This window comes from Leucopleurus acutus (assembly GCF_964270905.1).
Source record: "Leucopleurus acutus genome assembly, chromosome: 16".
Classification (NCBI taxonomy): domain Eukaryota; kingdom Metazoa; phylum Chordata; class Mammalia; order Artiodactyla; family Delphinidae; genus Leucopleurus; species Leucopleurus acutus.
The window spans coordinates 42,486,032-42,509,146 of NC_139158.1; the positions used below are offsets into that span (position 1 = coordinate 42,486,032).

The 23,115-nt window shown below is 39.8% G+C and overlaps 1 protein-coding gene across 1 annotated transcript in view; it reads left to right on the forward strand.

Moving 5' to 3' along the window:
* XRN2 (5'-3' exoribonuclease 2) overlaps nt 1-23,115 on the forward strand; it is an 80,280-nt gene that overhangs the window by 54,906 nt on the left and 2,259 nt on the right. Inside the window, exons 25-29 of the mRNA XM_082856291.1 lie at nt 4,095-4,163; nt 4,257-4,388; nt 6,230-6,357; nt 17,221-17,284; nt 22,353-22,491. Coding sequence (XP_082712417.1) covers nt 4,095-4,163; nt 4,257-4,388; nt 6,230-6,357; nt 17,221-17,284; nt 22,353-22,491 — 532 coding nt within the window. The remainder of the gene's footprint in view (nt 1-4,094; nt 4,164-4,256; nt 4,389-6,229; nt 6,358-17,220; nt 17,285-22,352; nt 22,492-23,115) is intronic.

Sequence of the window (23,115 nt, forward strand, 5' to 3'; positions counted from 1 at the left end):
CCGTTCTCTGACCTTAGCCGGGCAGCCTGTTGGGTCCAGAGGTTCTTCTGTTAACTCGTCTCCTCCCTGAGGGTGCTTCTGACTTTATCTCCATATTACTGCTTTCCCTCCCCAGTAAACTCTCCACAATTAATGCCTCTTGTTTCTAATGGTGGGAATTTCTCAGAGTAATCTATATTTTTTCCCCGTTATTTTTATTTATATTAGTATAATGGAATTATTTCCATTATTTTTAATGCTCTACCTATAAAAATTTGAATTACGTTAACCTGAAAAAAACCAAAAGCACTTTGAAAGTTTGGATCCAAATAAAAAGTTACCCTTTGGACCTTTGCCTAATGGGTTCCTGCCTAAGTCTGTTTTACTTTTAGGAAGTTTAAGTTGTGGCTGATGTTATCACATTGGAAAAAAGTACAGTAGAGTTGTGCTTTAGCTTCTGTTGTTACTTTAGTTTCTAGAAACATAATAGTTCTTAGTATATATTTTGGGGAACAAATTAAAATACAAAAAATATCACAACCAGTCAAAGCTTAACTCTTTCTAGGAGAGAATAAGTCTTCAAATTGTTCTCAAAGATGCCAGGGGAATGAATGCTTTAATCTTTCAGATCATAAGTTGTGTCCTTTGTCCCTTCAGTGGGGGACCTCCAAACTTATTTTTAAATACTCCTTTTCTGTCTCCCAATGGCTTGAACCATATTAAGTATAAGATCACACTGTTGAGTGTAGTTCTGAGGGGAAGTGGGAGAGATATTGGAGATTGTTTTCTTATTAGCTTGGAAATGTTTTCCCTTTCAGAGCATGAACATGAATAGTGGAATTTTAAAAACAGTTTTATTGAGGAATAATTGACATATAATAAACTGCACATATTTGATGAATAAATGGATTTGTTTTCTCAAACATTACCTTCAGCTCTCTTATTAAACCTCTTGTAACCGTTGTCTTTCGAGAGAGATTATCCCTATGACCTGGGATTCTCTCTTCTCCCTGGGAGCTTGTTACTTGGCTGTTTCTTTCACTTCTTAGTTTCAGCTCTTTCTATGCGCGCCTTGCAGGTGTTCCCCTAGAGCCCTCACCTAAGCATGATCTTCCTTCCAGCTCCAGCCCTGCCATTTCTTTAGCTCGCCCAGCATTCCCTAGGCTAGGACTGTGACCTCCTTTTGGTTCTCGCCCCATCTTTCTAATGCAGTGTGGCCGGGTGGTTCTTTCTGAATTGCATCTTGGATTGCTTTTACTCTCTGACAACTTGAAGTGGCCTTACGTTGTGGTCAGAACAAGCCCTTCATGACAACATTCCAGTTCAACCAGGCCGTCTTACTGCCCACTTCTGTTCACATACTTTTTCATTCCAGTTCAGCCCTTCTCAGCCGGGGTCCCACCTGAGAATTAAGTCTTGAGAACTTAAAGCATCTACTGCATGTAGTGAACCAGTTTGTATCCTGTGCCTTTAGAATGGCACTGGTTATGTATCTTCCTTGGGAGAACTGAGAATGTATGTAGTCACTCAAATCATTTTTTGTAGGGCTTGTTACTTCTCTCCCAGATCCCCATTGAGAAGGCTGCTCCAATTAAACGGAGCTACCCCTTTCCATGTCTGTTCCATCCTGCAGCCAGTCCTGTCCCACCTTCAACCATAGCCTGTTAGGTGCTGTCTTCCTTGGTCCCAGGTGAAAGGCCCCCCTCCCCCATACATACATGCATTTAGCCCACACTCACAAGGGCGTGTGTGTGGAAGGCATGTGCACTCACATGCTTTGATTCAGCATCTTTCCTGTGCCTGTTGTTGCCTTTTCCACTTTCTTCCTTATTAAACTGTTATTAAACCTTTTCTGTCTATTTCCCCTATTAGAAGGGGAGGCAGGCTCCGTGCTTGGTCAGCGTTTGTGCCCCTGATCCCACCGTGAGACCGTGTATGCAGTGGGCACTCTGAAAATTTGTTTGGTAAACTGCCGAAAAGGCCTGCTGACACTAAGAGAAGTATTTTGAGATACTTTAGTTGCAAGTCTTGCTTTATCACCAGATTTCTCTCTCTCTCTCTCTCTCTCTCTCTCTCTTTTTTTTTGGCCACTCCACGTGGCTTGTGAGATCTTAGTTCCCCGACCAGGGATCGAACCTGTGTCCCCTGCAGTAGAAGCTCGGAATCCTAACCACTGGACTGCCAGTGAAGTCCCCAGTTTTCTCTCTTTACTATGTATCTGCAAAGCCCTAACAGACCCAGATACCTATCTCTTTCTCTTTCACCCTCTTAAACCTTTCATACTGCCTGTCGTGCCTGGCCCTGCCCTAAGCCATCTGGAATAGAGAACATCTGAGATAAAGACAGTTGCGGTGAAGAGTGAGTTTGTAAGAGGAACAGATTGAATAAATGAAGTGTTGTTCAGCTGTTCTTGAGCTTATAGCATCTTTATTATAAATGAAACTATTTTTGTGTACTTAAAATATACAGTTAAATCCTACTGCAACGAAAATTTCTCTATAGCAGATGGGCCCTAATTATTTTAAGTGGCAGTATTTGAAGAGGAAAAAAAAGTTAGCTATCTAAAATGTCAACCAGTTCAATAAAACCTTTTTTCACTGATTGCAACTGTAATCTGTAATCTTTGGAGGATCTTTGGAGAATATAAAAAAGCAAAAAGAAGGAAAGGAAATGGTTGAATGTGCAAGTAACCTTTTGGTGAATGTGTGTCTAGTCTGTTGCATGTGTACTTTTCCCACGTCATTAAGTATTTTGTTACATTTTAAAAAATATCAATTGAGCATACCGTTTTTAGAACCATAGTTTCTTTAACCAGTCCACTATTGTCCATACACTTAGGTTTTACAGTTTTTCAACATTATGAATACTGATGTTATGAGCATCCTTAAGTATAAACCAGGCGCGTATCCAGAGTCCTAGAAGAGACGTTGCTGCGTCAGAAGGAAGACTTGTGTGCTTTGGGAGGCGCCTGCACACACACACACACACCCCCCACCAGAAAGGAGTTTGGCCCAGCTTGTTAGTCTGAATGTACAGCCTTTGTGTAGTGTTCAAATGGTGACTGTTACATTATCACAGAAACACACATTAGTAGAGCAGGATACAGGCTTCCAACTGGGATGTTTTGTGTTTTTTCCCCTGTGGATTATTTGTGTTCTTTTTTGATTTTGCAAATGTTTCTGTTGTTGTTTGCATCTTTCTTGTAACAAGAGCTGATCTTCTCTAAGATGCCAGAGGGAGGGTCTTTGCCATGGCCTGAACAAAATGAAAGGTGTTTTTTATTTTTTGTTGTTGGAAACCTCTTGGACCTGTCTCTGATATTATACTGGAATTTCTCAAGAGTTGGGCAGGCAGTGTCTGTTATTTCTCTGTGATCACTCACAATTAGCTTGAACATGACTGTTGCACAGAAAGTTACACGAGGGCCATCCTGGAAATTAGTGGCGGTTTGGTGAGGAAGATGTTTAGCCATTTGGCAATTTGGCAAAATCCAGTGACTAAGATAATTTTTTTTTCTTTTCTTTTCTTTTTTTTTTTTTTATGAAAGCTTATTTATTTATTTATTTATTTATGTTTGCTGTGTTGGGTCTTCGTTTCTGTGCGTGGCTTTCTCTAGTTGCAGCGAGCGGGGTCCGCTCTTCATTACGGTGCGCGGGCCTCTCACTATCGCGGCCTCTCTTGTTGCAGAGCACAAGCTCCAGATGCGCAGGCTCAGTAATTGTGGCTCACGAGCCTAGTTGCTCCTCGGCATGTGGGATTTTCCCAGACCAGGGCTTGAACCCATGTCCCCTGCATTGGCAGGCGGATTCTCAACCACTGCGCCACCAGGGAAGCCCCTAAGATCATTTTTGGAGAACATTTGAATTTTAGTTATTCTGTGTAAAGGTCAAAAGTGCCTAGTTCCTTGGTGGCCTAGTGGTTATGATTCCAGGCTTCCACTGCCGGGGCCCAGAGTCAGTCCCTGGTGGGGGAACTGAGATCCTGCAAGCCACGCAGTGAGGCCAAAAAAAAAAACTTAAATAAATAAAATAACGGTGAAAAGTACCTGAGTTTACGTGATAGTTAAGTGAGGCTAATCCAGTGTAATCACTAAATTGTGTATTGTTCTCTTCTAGTATTAATTTTAAAGACCCACAGTTTGCTGAAGATTACGTTTTTAAAGCCATAATGCTTCCGGGAGCAAGGTAAACAACAGTGCATTTATAAAACTCTCCAGGTTTATTTTGTGTAAACGAAGTTCATCCCTATAACTAAAATTTGTATTTTCAAATGGTTAGAAAACCTGCACCGGTACTGAAACCTGGCGACTGGGAGAAATCCAGCAATGGGCGGCAGTGGAAGCCCCAGCTCGGCTTTAACCGGGACCGGCGGCCCGTCCACCTGGATCCAGCGGCCTTCAGGGCTTTGGGGTGAGTAGTAGGTTTCTCTGTGTGTGTATTTTGCTTTTTCTGGGTCTTCCACAAAGCATTAAGTCAGCATTTATGCCACAAATATTTAATATTTAATTAAATACAACTATTTTGCAGATATTTTAATGACTTTGATACTTTTCTGCTTTTCTTCATTTTTTAAAATTCACTTCTGTTTCTTTGGTCTGTATATTGCTTTATGTGTTGCTTGAGAATTCCGTTATTTTCTCTTAAGAGATTTTGCTGTCTAGAAGACTGTTATTTCAAAAGAATAAAACATGCTCTTTACCCTCAAGAAAGTTCTGGCCGAGTTCATGTCCGGGTGTCCCCAGTACCTCTGAGCAGAGCCATCGCCTCCGGGGCTTGTACCCAAGCACTGATGTCTCCGTGCTGCCTTAATGTGTTTTCTGGCCTGTTAGTCAGGTTGAGTCTCTTTTAAGATGTCTGCTGGCCATTTGTATCTCCTCTGCTGTGAATTTCTGATTTTTATCCTTTGCCCTTATTAGCTATCAAATTGTCTTTTTCCTAGTTATGGAGACAACCGTGTATAAAAGAGGGAGCTTTGAAACGGTAACACATAAAGCTGGGATAAAAAGAGCAATGTGCTGGGGTAAATATTAATGAGTTATCATCTATGAATTAATGATGACAACTCAAAAATAGATATTTCCAATTCATAGGAAAACCTTAAGATTCAAAATGGGATTTAGGCAGTAGGTTACCATCAGCAGCGTGTACTTTATACAGTGGCTAGTAAGGGACAGTGGGGTCATGGGCTTTGGATCCTAAACGTCTGGATCAGATGCCTTGTCTACCACTTGATATGTTTGTTCACGTTACTGAACCGCCCTGTGCCTCCATTTCCTGTGTGTAAAATGGGAATCATAATCACACCTACTTAACTCATGAAGTTGTTGTGGGGATTAACTGCTTAGGATAGTTTCTATTGTGGTTGGTTGGTCGTCTTCATTCTTAATAGTAAAAGAAATGCAAATCTAAAATATTCTTAAAAGATTTCTTTTTTGCATTATTTCAGCCATTTTGGAAAGCAACATAGAAATACCTCTAAATAGAGTTTTAAGTTCTGAAGGTACTCTGAACTTTTGATCCAGATTCCTGCTTATTGGAATTTATCCTGAGAAGATATTTTAGAGGAGCCTGGTTATATGCCCAGATCTCTCTAGGCATTGTTGTCTATACTACTGGTACTAAATGGTGGACTAGTTTAGTAAAATACGAGATATCAACATGTAAATATTCTATAGGTATAGATGTTAACACCTAGGAAGACTATGAAAGATATAGGGAAATGTTTGATATATCAGTAGTAAACTGAAAATAGTAAGATATAGAGTAGTAGTATATACAGTTGACCCTTGAACATCTCTGGGGTTAGGGGCACTGACCCTCTGAGCAGTCAAAAATCCTCAACTGTGGATTGTATAGGACTCTAGTATTTACTATTGAAAACAATCCACCTATAAGTCGACCTGCGCAGTTCAAACGCACGTTGTTCAAGGGTCAACTGCGTAGCGATAGCAACAGCATGGGTCTTTGAGGACAAAACAAAATATAATGCAAAAAAAGAGAAATAGACTCAGATTATTTTTTGCATAAAGTAATTAATATTTACATGATTATTAAAAATCTTTGGTGTGATAAGTGAACATTTGCTGTCACCATTATCAGGTACTGTTTTGAACTTTGTCCATTATAAATCTTTTAAATTTGCATTGTCTTAATCAGATCTAATAGTACAAAGACGGCTGCCAACATTTATTTATTATGTGTTGGATATATGTCTATATAATTGTTTTGCTGGCTGGGGGGTCCTTTTATAGCCATGTTATGCCCAGAGGCTCTGGAACTGGAGTTTACAGCAATGCTGCACCACCACCTGCGACTTACCAGGGAAACTTGTACCGGCCACTGTTGAGAGGACAAGCCCAGATTCCAAAGCTTATGTCAAGTAAGTTTTCAGTAATGGATTATTTTACCTGCTAAATTAAGTACTGCAACAAAGGGTGGCTTCTGATCTTCATTGCTAAAAAGATTTATTATGTCAGTGCAGACATAGTGGACTTAAAAACGTAATGTTTAGAAGAATTATAAGAGAATACTTCATACAGACTTTCAGATATTTTTATCTTATCTGTATATAGTTAATTGAATAATATGAATTGGATTTCTTATTTTCATTTCTAAATCTGCTTCTGGGTGAACATATGCAGAAAAAGGTATGCCAAACAAGCTCCTGTTTATCCATTAATACAGGTAATGGGGCAATTAAATCAGGTGCAGTAGACATGGAATTGGAATTACTTGAAAGACAACAGTATCTGTTTCTTAATTCAAATCGTATCTTAGTAACTGCCTAACATAAAGACAGGCATTGCCTTAGGTAGAAATATGCCTTTAACCTTGTGGTTCTGTGAAGACTGTGGCCTTTCCTTGACCCCTTATAACTTGTTTTGTGGGCAGAAGTGAATCAGAAATGTTAACTGTGAAAGTGATTATATGGCATTTGGATTGCAGTGGAAATGGGAGAAAATAGTTGAGTGTTGGGCTTCGGACTTTGTATTAATTTTAAACTGTATCCCCATTAACTGTTGTGTCTGAGCTCTGTGGCCGGGCTCATTTTCAGGGAAGTGTAGGTCACGTGCCAAGTTCTAAGAGCCCTTCCTTTGTGAAGCCTGTGCTTCTGCGTTCCGGGTTGTCTGGTTGCTGCCCCACCAGTCAGCCCCTGCGTGGGGAGGAGGGAGACAATGCGGCAAGATGCTAACATTTGTTAAATCCAATTGTTGTAGCATTTAAGTTTTTTTCTGAATGTTTCAAATAGTTGATAAAAATTAAATTTAGAAAAAACAGGAAGGGCTACTCTATTGCAGAGAACCCTTAGAACTCCTTTTAAACCAGTTACACCTGTCAAAGAAAGAACCAGATTAAAGTGAGGATTGTTGGGAAATACTTATGCTTTGTACTTAGTATTGTTTGCATGCTGATTTAGTTACAAAACCATTTTTAACCTGAAGCCCTGTAAGAAAGGAGTTCTGATGGTCTCCTTCTCTCAGGGTCCTGTTTTCACTGTGTTCTGTCTGTCTGTCTGTCTGTGTGTCTCTCTGTGTGGCTTAATGACACTGAATGGCGCATTGTTAGACTCCACCATGAAATCTGTGGACTTCAGCGGTTTTATTCTATTTAGTGAAGGAAGCACAGAAGGGGCACAGGGTTTAATGGGCTTCTTGGAGATCTGCTTGGTTACAGTAGTTCCCTCAGCTGCTTTCCCCCCGAAAATTTAGCAAATAGCATTTCTGAGTATTTCCATTTGTAATGCATGCGGAATATGTATCAACATGTACCACATACAACAGAAAAGTCTAATCACTTTGTAGGAGTTATCTGTGCCCTGAGATCTCACCAGTGAGCGGTGAGAGCATCTCCAGCTAATTGTTAAAGCCAGCTGTTTACTCAGACGTTCTTTATCAGTTCCTTTTTCCTTGTGGCTCTTTGCCATTTACTTCTATCTCTACTGGTATCACAGCTTCCAAATACGGGGACAAAATGAGATGCAAGTGCTAGAACCAGGTATAATCTCTGTGGATTAGTTTAGCCAGTACTCCGCAAGACCATGGTTGTGGGGAATTTCTGAGGTTGTTGCATTCAGTAGACTTTCCGAGGTGTGGCAAGAGGTTTGAGTAGCAGAGGTGAAAGCACACGTGCTCTGTGTTAAGTGGCTTCCTTCCACCTCCTGTTTCCTAAGGCCCAGTTGCTGGCCTGCTGCCAGCAGGATAAACCATAGTTTATCCAGATGGCACCTGGACATCTTACTTAAAACTTTGAAGTCTTTTTTTCCCACTAACTTAAATTGACTTATTTTTAATTTGTAAAGTGTATCAATACATTATGGTTTTGATGTGCTTGCTGTATGTTTTCAAATATACATCAAAATGAATACAACCACGAAGAGAACAAGCTTGTTCATGGACCCCCAGAAAATCATCTTCTGTACCACCTGTGACATGTATCACACTTGGGGAAATATTGCCTAGATCAGTGGTGCTTAATCAGGGAATCATAGGCCATATGAGAATCTGTAAAAGTCATGGAGTCCCTTCCCAGAAAATCACTCAGTGTGGGATTCATATAAATCCAAGTACTGCATCCGAGGTCCCCTTCCACCCTGCAGGATCCTGTCCCAACAGTAAGAGAAAGAAGTCAGAAAGTTCTTTTATTTATCAAGGTCATACCAGAGGTAAAGAATTTCATACCTTTCAGGGCCTGCAATTCTAGAGTTCTTAGTTTGCCTTTTGTGGAAACAGACAACTCTTGTCAGCATCTGGGCATCTTATTTAAAATAGTGGGGTCCCCTCTTCCCTTTTATTACTTTGACTAACTCGTCATTTGCTGTTTTATAGCACTTAATTAGATAAAATTTGTTTATACTTACAAAGAAGCTTTGATTAGAAACTTTGATTAGAATCTGTTCCACTTAGAATCTCTTTAATTACATCATTAAAAAATAGGAAATATGCTTTGTGAAGTAGGGATTCACTTTGAGCAAGAAACAAGTGGCCCTCTCTGCCTGGTGACTTGTAAACATTGAGTCACCTGAGGATCAGTGCTGGGACTCTTATTGTATTAACATATCTTTTCAAAGGGGGTGGGGATGGGAGGAGTGAAAAAGTTTATGGAAAAAAATCAGCCAGGATGCGATATTTAAATTGAGCCAACAGGGGGAATTTGGAATACTCCAGGCTGAGAGAAAATAATGAGCTTGAAGTACACTGCAAGTAGTCAGGTGGTATTAAGCTTAGAATATAAAATTAGTCACAGAGTATGCATTGGAACTGATTATGAAGGTAGGGAGGCTGATTTTTTTTTTTAACTGATGTTTTAAATGTATGTTAACTGTAATACACATTAGTTAAATAAAATATGGTGTATAATAGTAAAACATTTTAAAAACCAATAAATCCATGATCGTGAAATAAGCAGTTTCTCTGTTAATTCTTCATATATGCAATTTTTGAAAATTAGGTTATTATACATGTTTTCACATATACTTTTTATTAAAATGTAACATACATAAAGTGCCAAATCATAAATGTACAGTTTAATTTTTTTTTTTTTTTTTTTTTTTTTTGCGGTACGCGGGCCTCTCACTGTTGTGGCCTCTCCCGTTGCGGAGCGCAGGCTCAGCAGCCATGGCTCACGGGCCCAGCCGCTCCGCGGCATGTGGGATCTTCCCGGACTGGGGCACGAACCCGTGTCCCCCTCATCGGCAGGCGGACTCTCAACCACTGCACCACCAGGGAAGCCCTACAGTTTAATTTTTATGAAATGATTACAGTCATGTAACCACCACTCAGATCAAGAAACAGAAAGTTGGGACTTCCCTGGTGGTGCAATGCTTAAGACTCCGTGCTCCCAATGCAGGGGGCCTGGGTTCGATCCGTGGTCCGGGAACTAGATCCCACATGCGTGCCTCAACTAAGAGTTTGCATGCCACAACCGGGGAGCGGGCGAGCCGCAACTAAGGAGCCCGCTTTGCCTCAACTAGGGAGCCTGCCTGCCGCAACTAAGACCCAACGCAACCAAATTAATTAATTAATTAAAAAGTTACTGGTGCCCAAGAAGCCCCCCATTGTGTCCTCCCCCAGCCACTGCCCCTGCCCATTAAAGGCAACCTGACTTCCATAGATTAGTTTTGTCTTTTTTTTTTTTAACGTAGTATCTAACAGTCTCTTAACACCGTTACCCTTTTTAAATTTGTCCTAAAAAGTTGTATGTTTTGCTTCTGAGATTTATCTGCCTGTCGCTGTAGCGCGAGTTCATTTGTTCTCATTGCTTCCTGTGTCCCATTATGTGACTGACCGTCATTTATCTGTCCAGTTGGGATAGTGTGGAGTTGGTCCCCAGCTTGGGGGTGCTTGGAATGGACCGCTGTGAAGCTCTCACATCCTGGTGCGTGTTGTAAACGCTTCTGGTCGGTCCGTTCCCAGAACTGCAGGGTCAGGGCTATGTGCACGGTCACCTTTCGTGAGAAGTGCCAGACACGGCCCGGTTTACATCCCCGCAGCAGTGGGGGGGAGGTCCAGCTGCTCCCTGCTCTAACCAGCCCCTGGTGTTGTCAGCCTGTTCGCTTTTAGCCACTCTGTTGGACGGGTAGTGGAAGCTCACTCACGTTGAATTAGCCTCTTCTTGGTGACTTGGAGCAATTTTTCATGTTTATTGACTGCTTGGATTATCTTTTTTGGTGATGTGCTTGTTTGGGTCTTTTGTCCATTTTTCTACAGGGTTGTCTACCTTTTTCTTTTTACTTTGTAGGAGTTCTTTTATAGTCTGGTTATGAGTTTGTGTGTGGGTTTTTTGTATTGGAAGTATCTTTTTCCACTTGAAAACTTGCCTTTTCCTTTTAGTGTCATCTGATGAGCCAGCATTTGGGGAAAGTGGGTGAGGCGTATGTGGGAACTCCTTGTGCCCTTGTAGCTTTTCTCTGGGTCTTGAATCATCACAATAAAAAACCGAGGACGAAAAAAATTAGTAGATATTTCATGTATTTTGATGTTTTTGTAAGTAATATCTTTTAAATGTCATTTTCCTATTGCTTGTATATATAAAGAGTTGATTTTTAAATATTGACTTTATCCGACAACTTCACTAAAATTCGTGTATTCCAAAAGTTTGTGTGTTCTTTTGGATTTTTTCCCTACTCAGTCATGTCCTCTGTGAGTTGTGACAGTTCTATATATTCATTTTCTAATCTCGATGTCTTTTGGTCTTTTTGTTTTATTGCACTGCCTGGGACCTCCAGTGTGAGTCAGTGTAAGTGGTGATGGTGGGCATCCTTGTTTCATTCCCAGTCTTAAGGGGAAAACTTGTAATATTTCACCATTAAATATGATATTTGCTATAGTTTTTTCATTTATAGAAGGAGTTTCCTTCTATTCCTTGTTTCTAGTGGGTATTGAATTTTATCAAATGCTTTTCCTCCATTTCTTGAGATGGTAATGTTTGTTTGTTCTTTTCCTTCTGTTACATGGTGAATGTACACAGATTGATTTTTGACTGTTAAGCTAACCTGGCATTACTGGAATAAGCCTAATTGTTTGTGATATATCAATTTTGTGTGCGTGTGTCAGTATAGTGTGGGTTATTTTTTCATCTCTATGTTATGAAAGATTAGTTTATAGCTTTCTTCACATGCCTGGCCTCATAAAACAAGTTAGAAAGTGTTTCCTACATTTTTGTTCTCTAATAAGGGTTACTGTGAGCTTGTTGTCATGTCTTAATCCTTAGACTCACACAAACCACTGAATTCTTCTATCTCTTTTTTGGCAAGAGTTTTTAAAAACTTTTTAAAGCAAAAAAATGTGCAGTTACATCTCGTTTCTAGAACCACAGCTTGCTTGTGGAAAGACTTGGTGGTGGTTCTGTTTAGGGAGAGATGGTGAAAGTCTGGACTGATCTGTGGCGAAGTGGATTCCAAGTGGAGAAGGTGGGAATGGAGGCACTAAAGGACTGCATAGTTGAACGTGCGAAGTGCAGGAGAGAGAAGATTCCAGATGAGGCTCCTTGTGCACTGAGGGCACCTGGGGGACTAGAGAGTTTGGAAGCACAGGAGGATGGAGGAAGATGGAAGAACATGATAGTTCTGATTTGTGTGGAAGTTGAAATGCCTGAAGACATTGATGCCATCTGCCTGGAGGTAGCGATAAGGATCTGATACCTGCTCAGGAGAGAGGAAATTGGGAATCATATCCGTATAAGCCAGAAGTGTAAAAGTTTAAGCAGGATTGCGATAGGTTAAAGATTTCTAATTGCCCTTGGTTATACGAGAACGTAGAAAAGCCTGGGGTTGTGAGATTGGATTTCCTAGAAGGCAGCCATGTCATTTGACACAGTATTCCCTGATACCTTTGTAAGAGATGTGTTGGAGAAATAACCGGCCTAATCTAGAATAGTTGCTGCATGGCAGTAAACTGGCCACAGTTGTATGATACGCACAGACAAGTGCTGCCAACTGTCAAGAAAGGAAATTCCATGTTCTGGGATGTTTTCCCCAATACTCTTTACATGTGGCTCAACAGAAGATTTGGTTTTTCTTTTCTTTTCTTTCTTTCTTTGTTTTTTTTTTTTTTTTTTTTTTTAAGTTTACTGTCATTAATATTTTTCTGGCATATTTATTTCATGGTCTCTTGTGACCTCTATCTTCATATTTATGCAGACAGACCTAATCCTTACGTATATGCCAACCAGTCCATCCATCCATCCGTTGATCCATCTATCCATTCATCTCTCTCTGTGTATTTTCTCTTCTAATTTGTATCTGATCCCTTACGTTTACATTTATATTTACATATCTTTTTTGAATACAAAGTGTTTTAAGGTAGTATTACCCTTTTAAGCAGAGCAGTGATTCCGGGGCGGGGGGTTGTGGTGGGATGAATTGGGAGATTGGGATTGACATATATACACTAATATGTATAAAACAGATAACTAATAAGAACCTGTTGTATTAAAAAAAATAAAATGAAATTCAAAAAAATTAAAAAATAAAAATGGATACAAATGAACTAACAAAACAGAAAAAAAGTAATTATGGATTTTCAAAAAAAATGTCAGATGTCAAAAAGGATTATTTTCTAATGTTTAACTGTTTCCACATTAAATTACTAATAAAGTGAATGTAAAAATTGTATTAAAAAAAAGCAGTGATTCCAGATGTTTTACCCAAGATCTTTTATTTTCTCCCCATGAATCTGTGTTTGTCAAGATGCTTACTCCTGAAGTGCATGTGTTAACAAAGTATGTTTATTTTTCCTTCCTGTCTTAATTGGGTGGGTGTAGTCATGTGAATTCTAAACTTTGGAAATACTGAAAGTAGTTTGCAGAGATACCCAGTCTTGCCTTCTTGAGACCCTGAGCTTCTGAGCCTCCTGGTTGAGGAGGCAGCTCTCCTGGTCCTTCTGACATAAAATAACATGAAGAGTCACCTCAGCTGACAGCACAAGTGCACGTGAACCATGGAGCAGCATAGTGTGTTGTGGGGGGTGGTCCTGGCTTTCCCTCCACCCTTATTAGCCTTGTGACCTCAGGCAGGCTTTTGTCAGTACTCCCTTTCCTCATGTCTAAAATGATACAGAGAACACCCATCTCACAAAATATTCACAGTAAGTGAGTTTAAGTTATTAAGTACTTGAAACAGTACCTGGCACATAGTAGATACTGTGAAAGTATTCAATGATAAAAGATCAGCATTCCTCTTTATAGAATTTTGAACTTCAAAATTTGTTTAGAGGGCTTCCCTAGTGGCGCAGTGGTTGGGAGTCCGCCTGCCGATGCAGGGGACACGGGTTTGTGCCCCGGTCCGGGAAGATCCCACATGCCGCGGAGCGGCTGGGCCCGTGAGCCATGGCCGCTGAGCTTGCGCGTCCGGAGCCTGTGCTCCGCAACGGGAGAGGCCCGTGTACCGCAAAAAAAAAAAAAAATTTGTTTGGAAATAGTTTTAGTAAAATTGAGATCTAAACTGTTTAGTCAGTTTTTTAAAATATTTGTAGTATCAATATCATAACTGGTTTTTCATGTGGGGCAGAGTTAAATCAAGGAGAGCCATTGGTCATACTTCCAGCTCTGTTGAGTGTCTGCTGCAGGCATTTCTCACTGTCAGTCTTTGATGTGTCAGTTTTTGGCTGACGGGTGATTGTCCGGGTACTGGGAACTTGTCAGAGTCAAGTGCAGCCCCAAGTGCTCAGCATGAATAAAGCGTTCGCTTCTGCAACCTGGAGAACGTGACATGTCACTTCTCTTCATTTCAGTCGGTAAACTTGTCAATTAGCTGCATTTGAAAAGTGATTTTTGATTAGTGCAATCAGTAAACATGGAATCTTTTCCATGATTGCTACGCTGATTAGGTAAATTGTCACTTGAGGAGCTATTGGTGAAGCCTTGGTTTCTGTGGCTGTAGAGCTCTAGAAAAGGGATATGTTTTTAAAGACCACAGGAAAAAATTAGCTGTCATTTTTTTTCTCTCTCTCTTGCTTGTACCTTTGTGAAGTGCAATTCACTATCTCAGATTTTTTTTTCTCCCTCTCAAATGGATCTTCTTTTAGAGCCATACAAATGAATGGTAATAAGTTTGTTTTACATTCTACTTCTCAGCCAGGAAATAATTTCTGCTTTATGAACACTTAAGGGCCATATATATTGCTCAGAGCCACATGAAGAGATTTGTTTAAAGGTAGCCTTGAAATTTGTCTTCAGTCCTTTTTATTTTTCTTCTTGGGTTGAAAGCAAGAGATATTTTAAAGTCTTAACACAATTTGTTTAGGTTTTTAACAAAAAACTATAGTTTTTGCATGTGCTGAGTTTGTTGTATGGGAAAAAAAAAGTTGTCCTGGAGGTGAGAAATAGTGAAAGCAAAACAGAGTGGGCAGCACCTGGCATACCAGAATTGGTGGGATAGGAGCTCTGGCTGTTTTTCTAGACATTTACAGGTATACAATTAGACTACTGAGAAGGGCTCCCCCTCTCCAAAAAAAGCATTTACACTTAGTGAACATTACATTCCAATTCTACTTAGAAATACTGGTGTGCTTAATCTAACACGCAGCGTATTTGGATCTAGTGAACATGTATTTCCTGATGGTGAGGACTTTCCCTCCACTTAATACTGTTCCTGGGAGGAAATATACCAGCTTTTTCCCTGACTTTATTTTTCATAAAACATTAGGATAAACATTTCTGAAGGCTTTTCTTAATGTAAATGTGTTTTTTTATTATCTTCATTCAATTTGATATTTATTAGGAATCCTGTGTGGAAGCTTTTATTAGTACCATGGAGAGTGTATTCTGTGATGACATCATATATAAAGAGACACCATGCAACCAGAATCATGGAATTAAGTTTTTATGTTAAAAAGAGGCATGTTTCCAGGGTGACCACAGTGATTCTGGGACATGTGAAGTACAGAGCTAGACAGGCGTCCAAATGAAATTTACTGTATTTCTTTTGACCTTTGCTATATTAGCTAGTTTTTTATAATAAGACACTAAAATATAATACTTCTGGGAACATTTTAACCAATTTTCACTGACCTAAGTTTTGTGCAGTATCTGAATAGTTACGGACTACAAGTTTAACAAAGTAATCATCAGGAAAAGTGGCCAAAATGTTGGTTTTACTTTCGGTAGATTGCTTTCTCGTAACTCATTGAAAATCGTGTAGTGTATTTTAAGTTTCTCTATAGAAGTAAACTGCACAGGGGGTTTGCTGTCTTGTAAGAATTTCTGGTTTTCCCTCCTCCGATTTAGATTTTCTGGTGGTGTACAGTCTGCATAGTGACTCAGAAGTTATTCTGCGCCCAGACTAGGGATCCTGGCCCTGTTTCCTGTGGATTGTGTGGCAATGAGCTTCCTGAGTTTCCATTCAGGTTCTGAATATCTAATGACCAACGGGAAACCTCCTCAGCATTGTTCTCAGTTTGACCGCTACTAATTTGGTTTTTAAGAGATAAAAGGGGGACTTAATGCAGATTGACTAGGGATGCCACCTTTCTTTCAGTTCAGAATGGAATTCTGCTTGGAAGTGATGGTGGTGAAGGCCTCGCGCGTGCACTGATCGCTAGGCCAGGGGCTGGGGTGGCTCCCCTGGGGTGGTTTGTGCCTCTAGGAGGCTTTCTTGGGGCCAGTACCTCGACTGTGTTGCTTCCAGAGCAGCGACAGCTGGGTGTTTCATGCTGGAACCTTTGTGAGCAGCCAGGTGCTTTACTTGTTCCAGATTCTCCTTTGCAGGGGGTTTTAAAGCACAATTCTACTTTTCTTTCTTCTTTTCTCCGCACCCCCCCCCCGCCCCCAAGTAAACCCAGATTGCATTTTTTTGGTTGGTAACCAGAGATAAGCTTTCATTTCTTCTTTCCTTTAAGAAAGTAATTTCGAAAAGCATGTTTCTAGTTTGTGTTTCCATTAAAATGTGAGCCTGAATACATTATGGTAAGCCTTGTTGTCCTTGGGCCTTGGGAGTCTGGAGGAGGTTACTGTCCTCATGCGGAGACCTCATTAGACAACTCCTGGAACAGCTGTTTTAATTAGGTCACACTCAGACCCTGCTGGAAGGTGGCTGAGATGACTGAGACTGGGGACTGGAATGGTGGTTGGTTGATACCAACCTGCCGACTGTGCTGGGGGTGCCCTTCATCCCATTTACACAGAGGACCAGCAGCCACTTAACTATTCCTTGTAATTCGTTCGATGTTCCCAGCTTAGCTTCTGTTAGGGGAAGAGGTTTGACTCTCAGAAAACAATAGGGAAGCGGGCAGTCCCTTTATGAACATGTCTTCTGACCTGTGTTCGAGAGATTGTGTACTGTCTGCTTCATGTTAGCACAGCTAGGTAAGTCAGCGTTCTTTCCAGTTTACACATTTCGGGGGCAAATTTTAGGATTTCTATTAAAGTTACTATTCGTTCAGTTTGTATTTACGGATGAAACCAAAATACCATCGTTTTGCACAGCATTTAAAATAGAAATGTAAAACACATGTATAGCTTTATATACACAGATAGTGAGGGAGAGAGAAACGTGAGTTTAATGACCAAGGCTTCTAAAACTATGTTTTGTTATCAAAGGAGAAATAATTTAACAGATTTACTGACCCTGTTGGTTTCATATCTTTTTACATTTCCAGGGTGTGTAATTATGCTAGTTATTTAATTTATATTCAGTCTCAACTTTTTTCAAGAATTTTTAATTATAATATATGTGGGTAGCTGAATAGTGATTACTTTTCAAAAAATAAAAAATCTCCTGTTCAACCCTTTCCTGTTTATCTTCCAGATATGAGGCCCCAGGATTCCTGGCGAGGTCCTCCTCCCCTTTTCCAGCAGCAAAGATTTGACAGGTAATATTAAAGCAAATATGACTTTTCAGTAACTTTTCACATCAGCATTTGAAGTTTGGGCTTTCTCTGTGGTATGAAATATACTTTCTTCCCTCTAAATAGTTTCTCTTGTGCCCTTTCTTTAGGAAAATAGATGGTTAACATGTTGAAGTAAAAGATTCATGCCTGTATACTTTCCTGCTTTTCTTGGTTCTTGGCCTTTATTTTATTGATGCTTTTGAGGTGCCCTGAAAAATGCAACACAGAGAGCTTAAAGTTGTATTAGGTTTTGGTCAGGCTAAACAAATTTCTTTTTAGAAGTGTTGTGCAGCTTAATGAGGCATAACTAATGGAGTTCCACTTTTATCATTTCTGTGCTGGCAGCGCAGCATCAGTACAGACCAACCATTGATTCTTGCTGCAAACCTCTTGAAGTCCTAATCAGCTTCTTTGGTACAACTTTTTCAGGGCTGACAGGCCTATTGTAGTGCAGTGTCACTGTAGGTCAGTAGTTATTAGTTGCCACTGAAAACAGTTTCTTTAACTACTTAAGACTGAACTGAATTAAATGCAGAAGGGACTCAGAAGAGGATTATGGGATCTGCAGTCTAATAAGTACCACGGACGAGGAGGAATGTGACATGGTTTAATAACAAGGGATGTTTGACATGTGTTCTTTCATTGATAAGTTGTGCTCTCCGAAGTCAGGTGGTCTCTGCACGACAAGGCAGCCGGGCGTGTTATGAATAATTATATTAACATCTGAAGAATAATTTTTTAAGGGCAGCTTTAAAGTCTGTCGTCTCATGCTGGTCTTGCCAGCACCAGTAAATGCTAAGACGAGTTTAAGCCCCCACATAGTACGGCTTCCTTCTTTGCCTTCCCAGTTCTGATCTGTTTTGTTTGCCTCTCTTCTGCCGTTTTAGCAGTCTGAGCTGTTCACATCTGAAATGAATGAAGTGTTGTTATTTGAACAGGGTTATAACCTCTACCCCCTTTAAGAAAGGTCTTTCTTTAGAGACTCCAAAACCTCATTTCATTATTTTCTTCAAGAAGATAAAAGAAATTATGTTATTCAATTGTTTATTAATAGTATCAGCTACTTAGTGCAAGCTGCATTTTAATTTAAAATAACTGCTACTGCCTGTGTTTATGTTTTGTTTTCAGTATAAGTGCTCAAGGCACATGGTATGTACCACTTCAGCATCCTCAGAGTAGCACCATTGTCAAACAGATTAAATGAGTGAGGGGTAAATTTTTTCTAAATTACATATTACCACATTCACACCGATCTCATTTTAATAACTGTCTTTCTCCATTACGTTTGTCAAGTTTGATCCTAAGATTTGGTTTCTCCACTTTGTTGCTTGCCTTTTTCCCATATTATTAATAATCACCAGTATTATCATGTGCTTGGGAAGTGCCAGCACTGTGCTAACATGCTTTTAGAAACGCAAATTCGCTTATTCCTCTTAGCGACCCTTTGAAGTGGATGTTATTTTTACAGATGAGGAAACTGAGGCACACAATTCAGTAGCTTATCTGAGGTCTCTCTTCCTCACCATCCTTTACTAAGAAACTTTTCACTCAAGCGAAACTCATCAGAAAACTGACTCTAAGCATCATATTCCATAATGCCACAGGGACTTCACAGAAGAAAAGGAGCCCCTTCCACTTTCAAGGCACCCTTTCTTCAGTCCTAAAGCTTTCCTTCCCTCTACACATTGTTTCCCTAAGATTATCACCTTGTGTCCTGACATCCATCGGGTTTTTTTGTTCTGCCCTAGCCAAGTTGGTATCTTCTGGACTGACTCTGTGAACCCAACAGATCTGGGACATATTTTGTGGATGTTTTTGGTTTAGTTTTAGTCAGAAACTAAAATCATGCTGTAGAGCAGAAGTTACGTGTGAGCGTAATATAATTCTTTCTTATGTCTTAAATCATGGTCATTTAAGACACACACCATTTATTCATAAAGAAAACAAAGTTTGAATTCAGCCTCCTAAACTTCACTATTAGCCAGCCTCTTAGCAAATACAGTACATCACTCGTTTCTATAGCACGTGTCAGTCTAACCTTTCTGACCTTACAAGACATAGAGGAGAAAATACAAACTCATAGTCACTTTGACTTTGCTGAGATGTCACAACTGGTAAGTAGAATTCTTCCTAGAACCAGGTTTTACTGATGATTAGTTTAGTACTTTTCCACTGCACAGTTTTGAGTGTTTGGTTGAAAACCCTATTAGAGAAGAAAATTTTGAGTGTACTTTTTTTTTTAATAAACTACACTGTTTCTTGAATTAATTCCTACTTTGAAATAGTATATATAATTCATATATTCATTTCACTTAAAAATACACTGGGCGCATCCCTGCCCCCACCTTCTTCTCCCCACACAGAGACAACCTAGCGATCATTGTGTTGATGGTGAGTGAGGTCCAGCATGTGCCTCCTCCTCACCTGAGTTTCTGCCCTGTTGTCTGTGTCTTTGCCAGTGGAGCATTGTCTTTTCTGGCCGTATGCAAGGTTTTTTTATCCATTTAGTTTTTAACTTAAATGGGTGCTAAGCTCAAAGCTGATTTGCCACATACACACACACAGACACACACAAACACACAGACACACACACACACAGACACACACACGCACAGAGACACATACACATAAAGATACCCCAGTGGTAGTATGTAGTTATGTCACATTACCAGCTACTTTCCAGAGCAGTAATTTAGAAACTTAAGAATATTGTTGCTATTCATGATGCCAAATGCCTCAGTTAAGTTGCCTCAATCGATGGCTACTGATTTTAAAAAGTTAAAATGTGTCAGCCTCAGCGCTTCCATCCCAGATTTAAAATGTATTTTCCAGGGTAAATTTCAGTTTGTAAGTATTTGCAAACTAATATAATTAGTACAGTGTAGAAAAATGATAAACTTGTGTAAAATAAAGGCCTTTCTGCCACTAACAAGCAAAAGAGAGTAGTTAGTACATGTCCCTCTTACTTGCTCTTTCCATTTAATTTTAATTAAATTATTTTTATAAATATTATTTTTGTCAAAAACATTTCAAGTAATCATTTCAAACAAAAAGGAGAACTTTGTGCTTTTAAATTGTGGCTTTGTTCCTAACCTATTTTTAAATCATAAAATAATGTAAAATTGCATTTATAATGTATTTTATCCATACCAGCAGATTTTCCTGAAACTCAGTTGAGTGAGTTTTAGCATTATAAAACTGTAAAGAAAAAATGATCACAGTTAATACAATGTGTGAGTTGCACTTAATGCAAGTGGGTTTTGCATGCTCAGTTTTGATGAGCCTCCTTGGTCACAGCACAAACCTCAACCCCTCAGTCCTGCAGAGAGTGGAAGAGACCATATGTTCTCTACATATGGAGCTGTTCTTCCTAAATAGATGAGGCCTTCTCACTAAAATATAGTTGTATTAATGAATCCAAAAAATAATTAAAAGCCCTGAATATATGCATATTCTTTCTGAGGTACAGATTTTTCATTTTATTTTGACTCACAGAAAATTATATTATTAGAGTCCTGATTTCACCACGAACTGTGAAGAATAGCATTGGCCTTTCTAGAGTTCTTAAAAGAGCTGTTCTTAGAGCCATCACACAAAAATAATTATCTTTGGTGTTTGAAAAACAAAACAAAACAAAACAGGCAAGCTCCAAGTGAAGGGAGGAGAGTGGGGGGTAGAGAGGATGGATTCAAGCTTGAATAGCTGTGAGAAGAATGCATTACACAGTGAGCCCAGCTTTGGGCTTTTCCCCCTAAGACCTAGGAAGTGAAATTCATAAGCTGATCAGTTATAGCTAATACCAGCTAGTCAGTGCTTTAGCAAATTTAAAGTTTGCTTATAATTCCTCCCAACATCTGTAATGGCCCCAAAGCTTCTAATGCTAAAATATACTGGAGAATTTTGCTACTGTTTATTCTTTGTAGTGACTGTTCTATAAACTGGAAATTGAGGAAAATGCCTCAAGAAAGTTATGTCATACATGGTGATTGCTTTTAGAGGGTAATCTTAGCTACATTGTTTATGTGACAGTTTTAAACTGTTATGATTTAATACATCATACCTGTTGCTTTGTATCTGCAAAGTTAAAATAGGCACTTGAAGACAATTAAAACATTTCTTTTGACCATAATCTGGGCCAGCAAACTGGGTTATAATAGCTGTTGAATCTGTGTTCCCATGTAAACTGTACACCAAATGCCAGTCAGCCCATGCCAATTAGTGCTCATGTTGCTAGGTCACCGTGGTCAATTGAAAGCTGCATCAATAGAACTTGAAAAGGTTTCCTCCTGATCAGACCTTCTGACATATTGAGCAGAATAATGGATGGGAAAAAACAGCCAAGTCCCCTACCCTAGATTCAAAATACTCAGCAGTAAGAATTCATTTGCAGTGTGCAATTAACTAGAAAGAATGGACTCCAAGAACCAGCCTGGACATTTTTTAAAATAAAGCCTCATTCTCCTGTCTTGTACATGTTTACTCTTTGGATAGCATCTTATTATTATTATTATTTTTTTTTTTTTTTGCGGTACGCGGGCCTCTCACTGTTGTGGCCTCTCCCGTTGCGGAGCACAGGCTCCAGACGCGCAGGCTCAGTGGCCATGGCTCACGGGCCCAGCCGCTCCGCGGCATGTGGGATCTTCCCGGACCGGGGCATGAACCCGTGTCCCCTGCATTGGCAGGCGGACTCTCAACCACTGCGCCACCAGGGAAGCCCTGGATAGCATCTTAAAATGTAGCCAACTTGGTGATCTTGGGTCCAAAACTTTAAGTGACTAAAAAGAAAACTTGACAGTTGAAGGTGAACAAAATTTTTTTTAAGTCAGACCTTTCTGATTCAATTGAGTTTAAACATCCTTTTAAATAAATGCTGATACTTCCTGAAACATGTTAAACAACACTCACTGTGAGGGACATAAAGGCCACTCTGATACTACATATCCCCTACGACAAATCCAGGCAGATTGGATTGTCCTCAGATTTGGAGATGATGATACCTGCCAGATTTTAGGCTTCTGACTTTTAATGCAAACATGATGCTTTTCCACAGAGGCGTTGGGGCCGAACCTCTGCTGCCATGGAACCGGATGCTCCAAACCCCAAACGCAGCCTTCCAGCCAAACCAGTACCAGATGCTCGCCGGGCCGGGCGGGTATGCACCCAGACGTGATGATCGCGGCGGGAGACAGGTGATGCAGCGGGGACTGTGGCATGGAAAGCTTACTGGTCACTTTGAATGGAACCGTGCCTCTTGGGACTCCATGGTTTGGTTTGGTTTTGGTTTTGGTTTCCTTAAACATCTGTGGATAAGTTACTGATAGAGTAGCTCAGCGAACTTGGATCCCTCATTAAAAATGTATACGGGGTGAGTATCTGCCTCACTAAATAGGTTATCCTTTGATGATGCTGAAGAATTTTCAGACCAAAAGCCCCTTTAATCACAGCAATCTGATATTTAGCACAAATATGGTCTGTCACCAAAACATGTTTATCCTTAGGGTATTGCTTTTTAGTTTCATAGAAACTAGATCTCTCAAAATAAATGGTAATGTTCTAGAAGCTGAAAGTAATATTTCACCTTTTCAGCTGTTATCTTTATTCCTCTTGGGAGTTTTCTGTCTTGATTCATCTGTTCTCTATCTTCATGGAAAGAAATCTTTCCTATCTAATTTCCCACTTTTTTTTTAAACTAAATTTAAACAGCTATACATTGAGTGAGTATAATAATTCCTAGACAAATTCAGTAAATGTAAGCTTTATTTCCTTCTCTTTATAGCATCTACTTTTAGCAGCATTTAAGCCTGAGGTCTGTT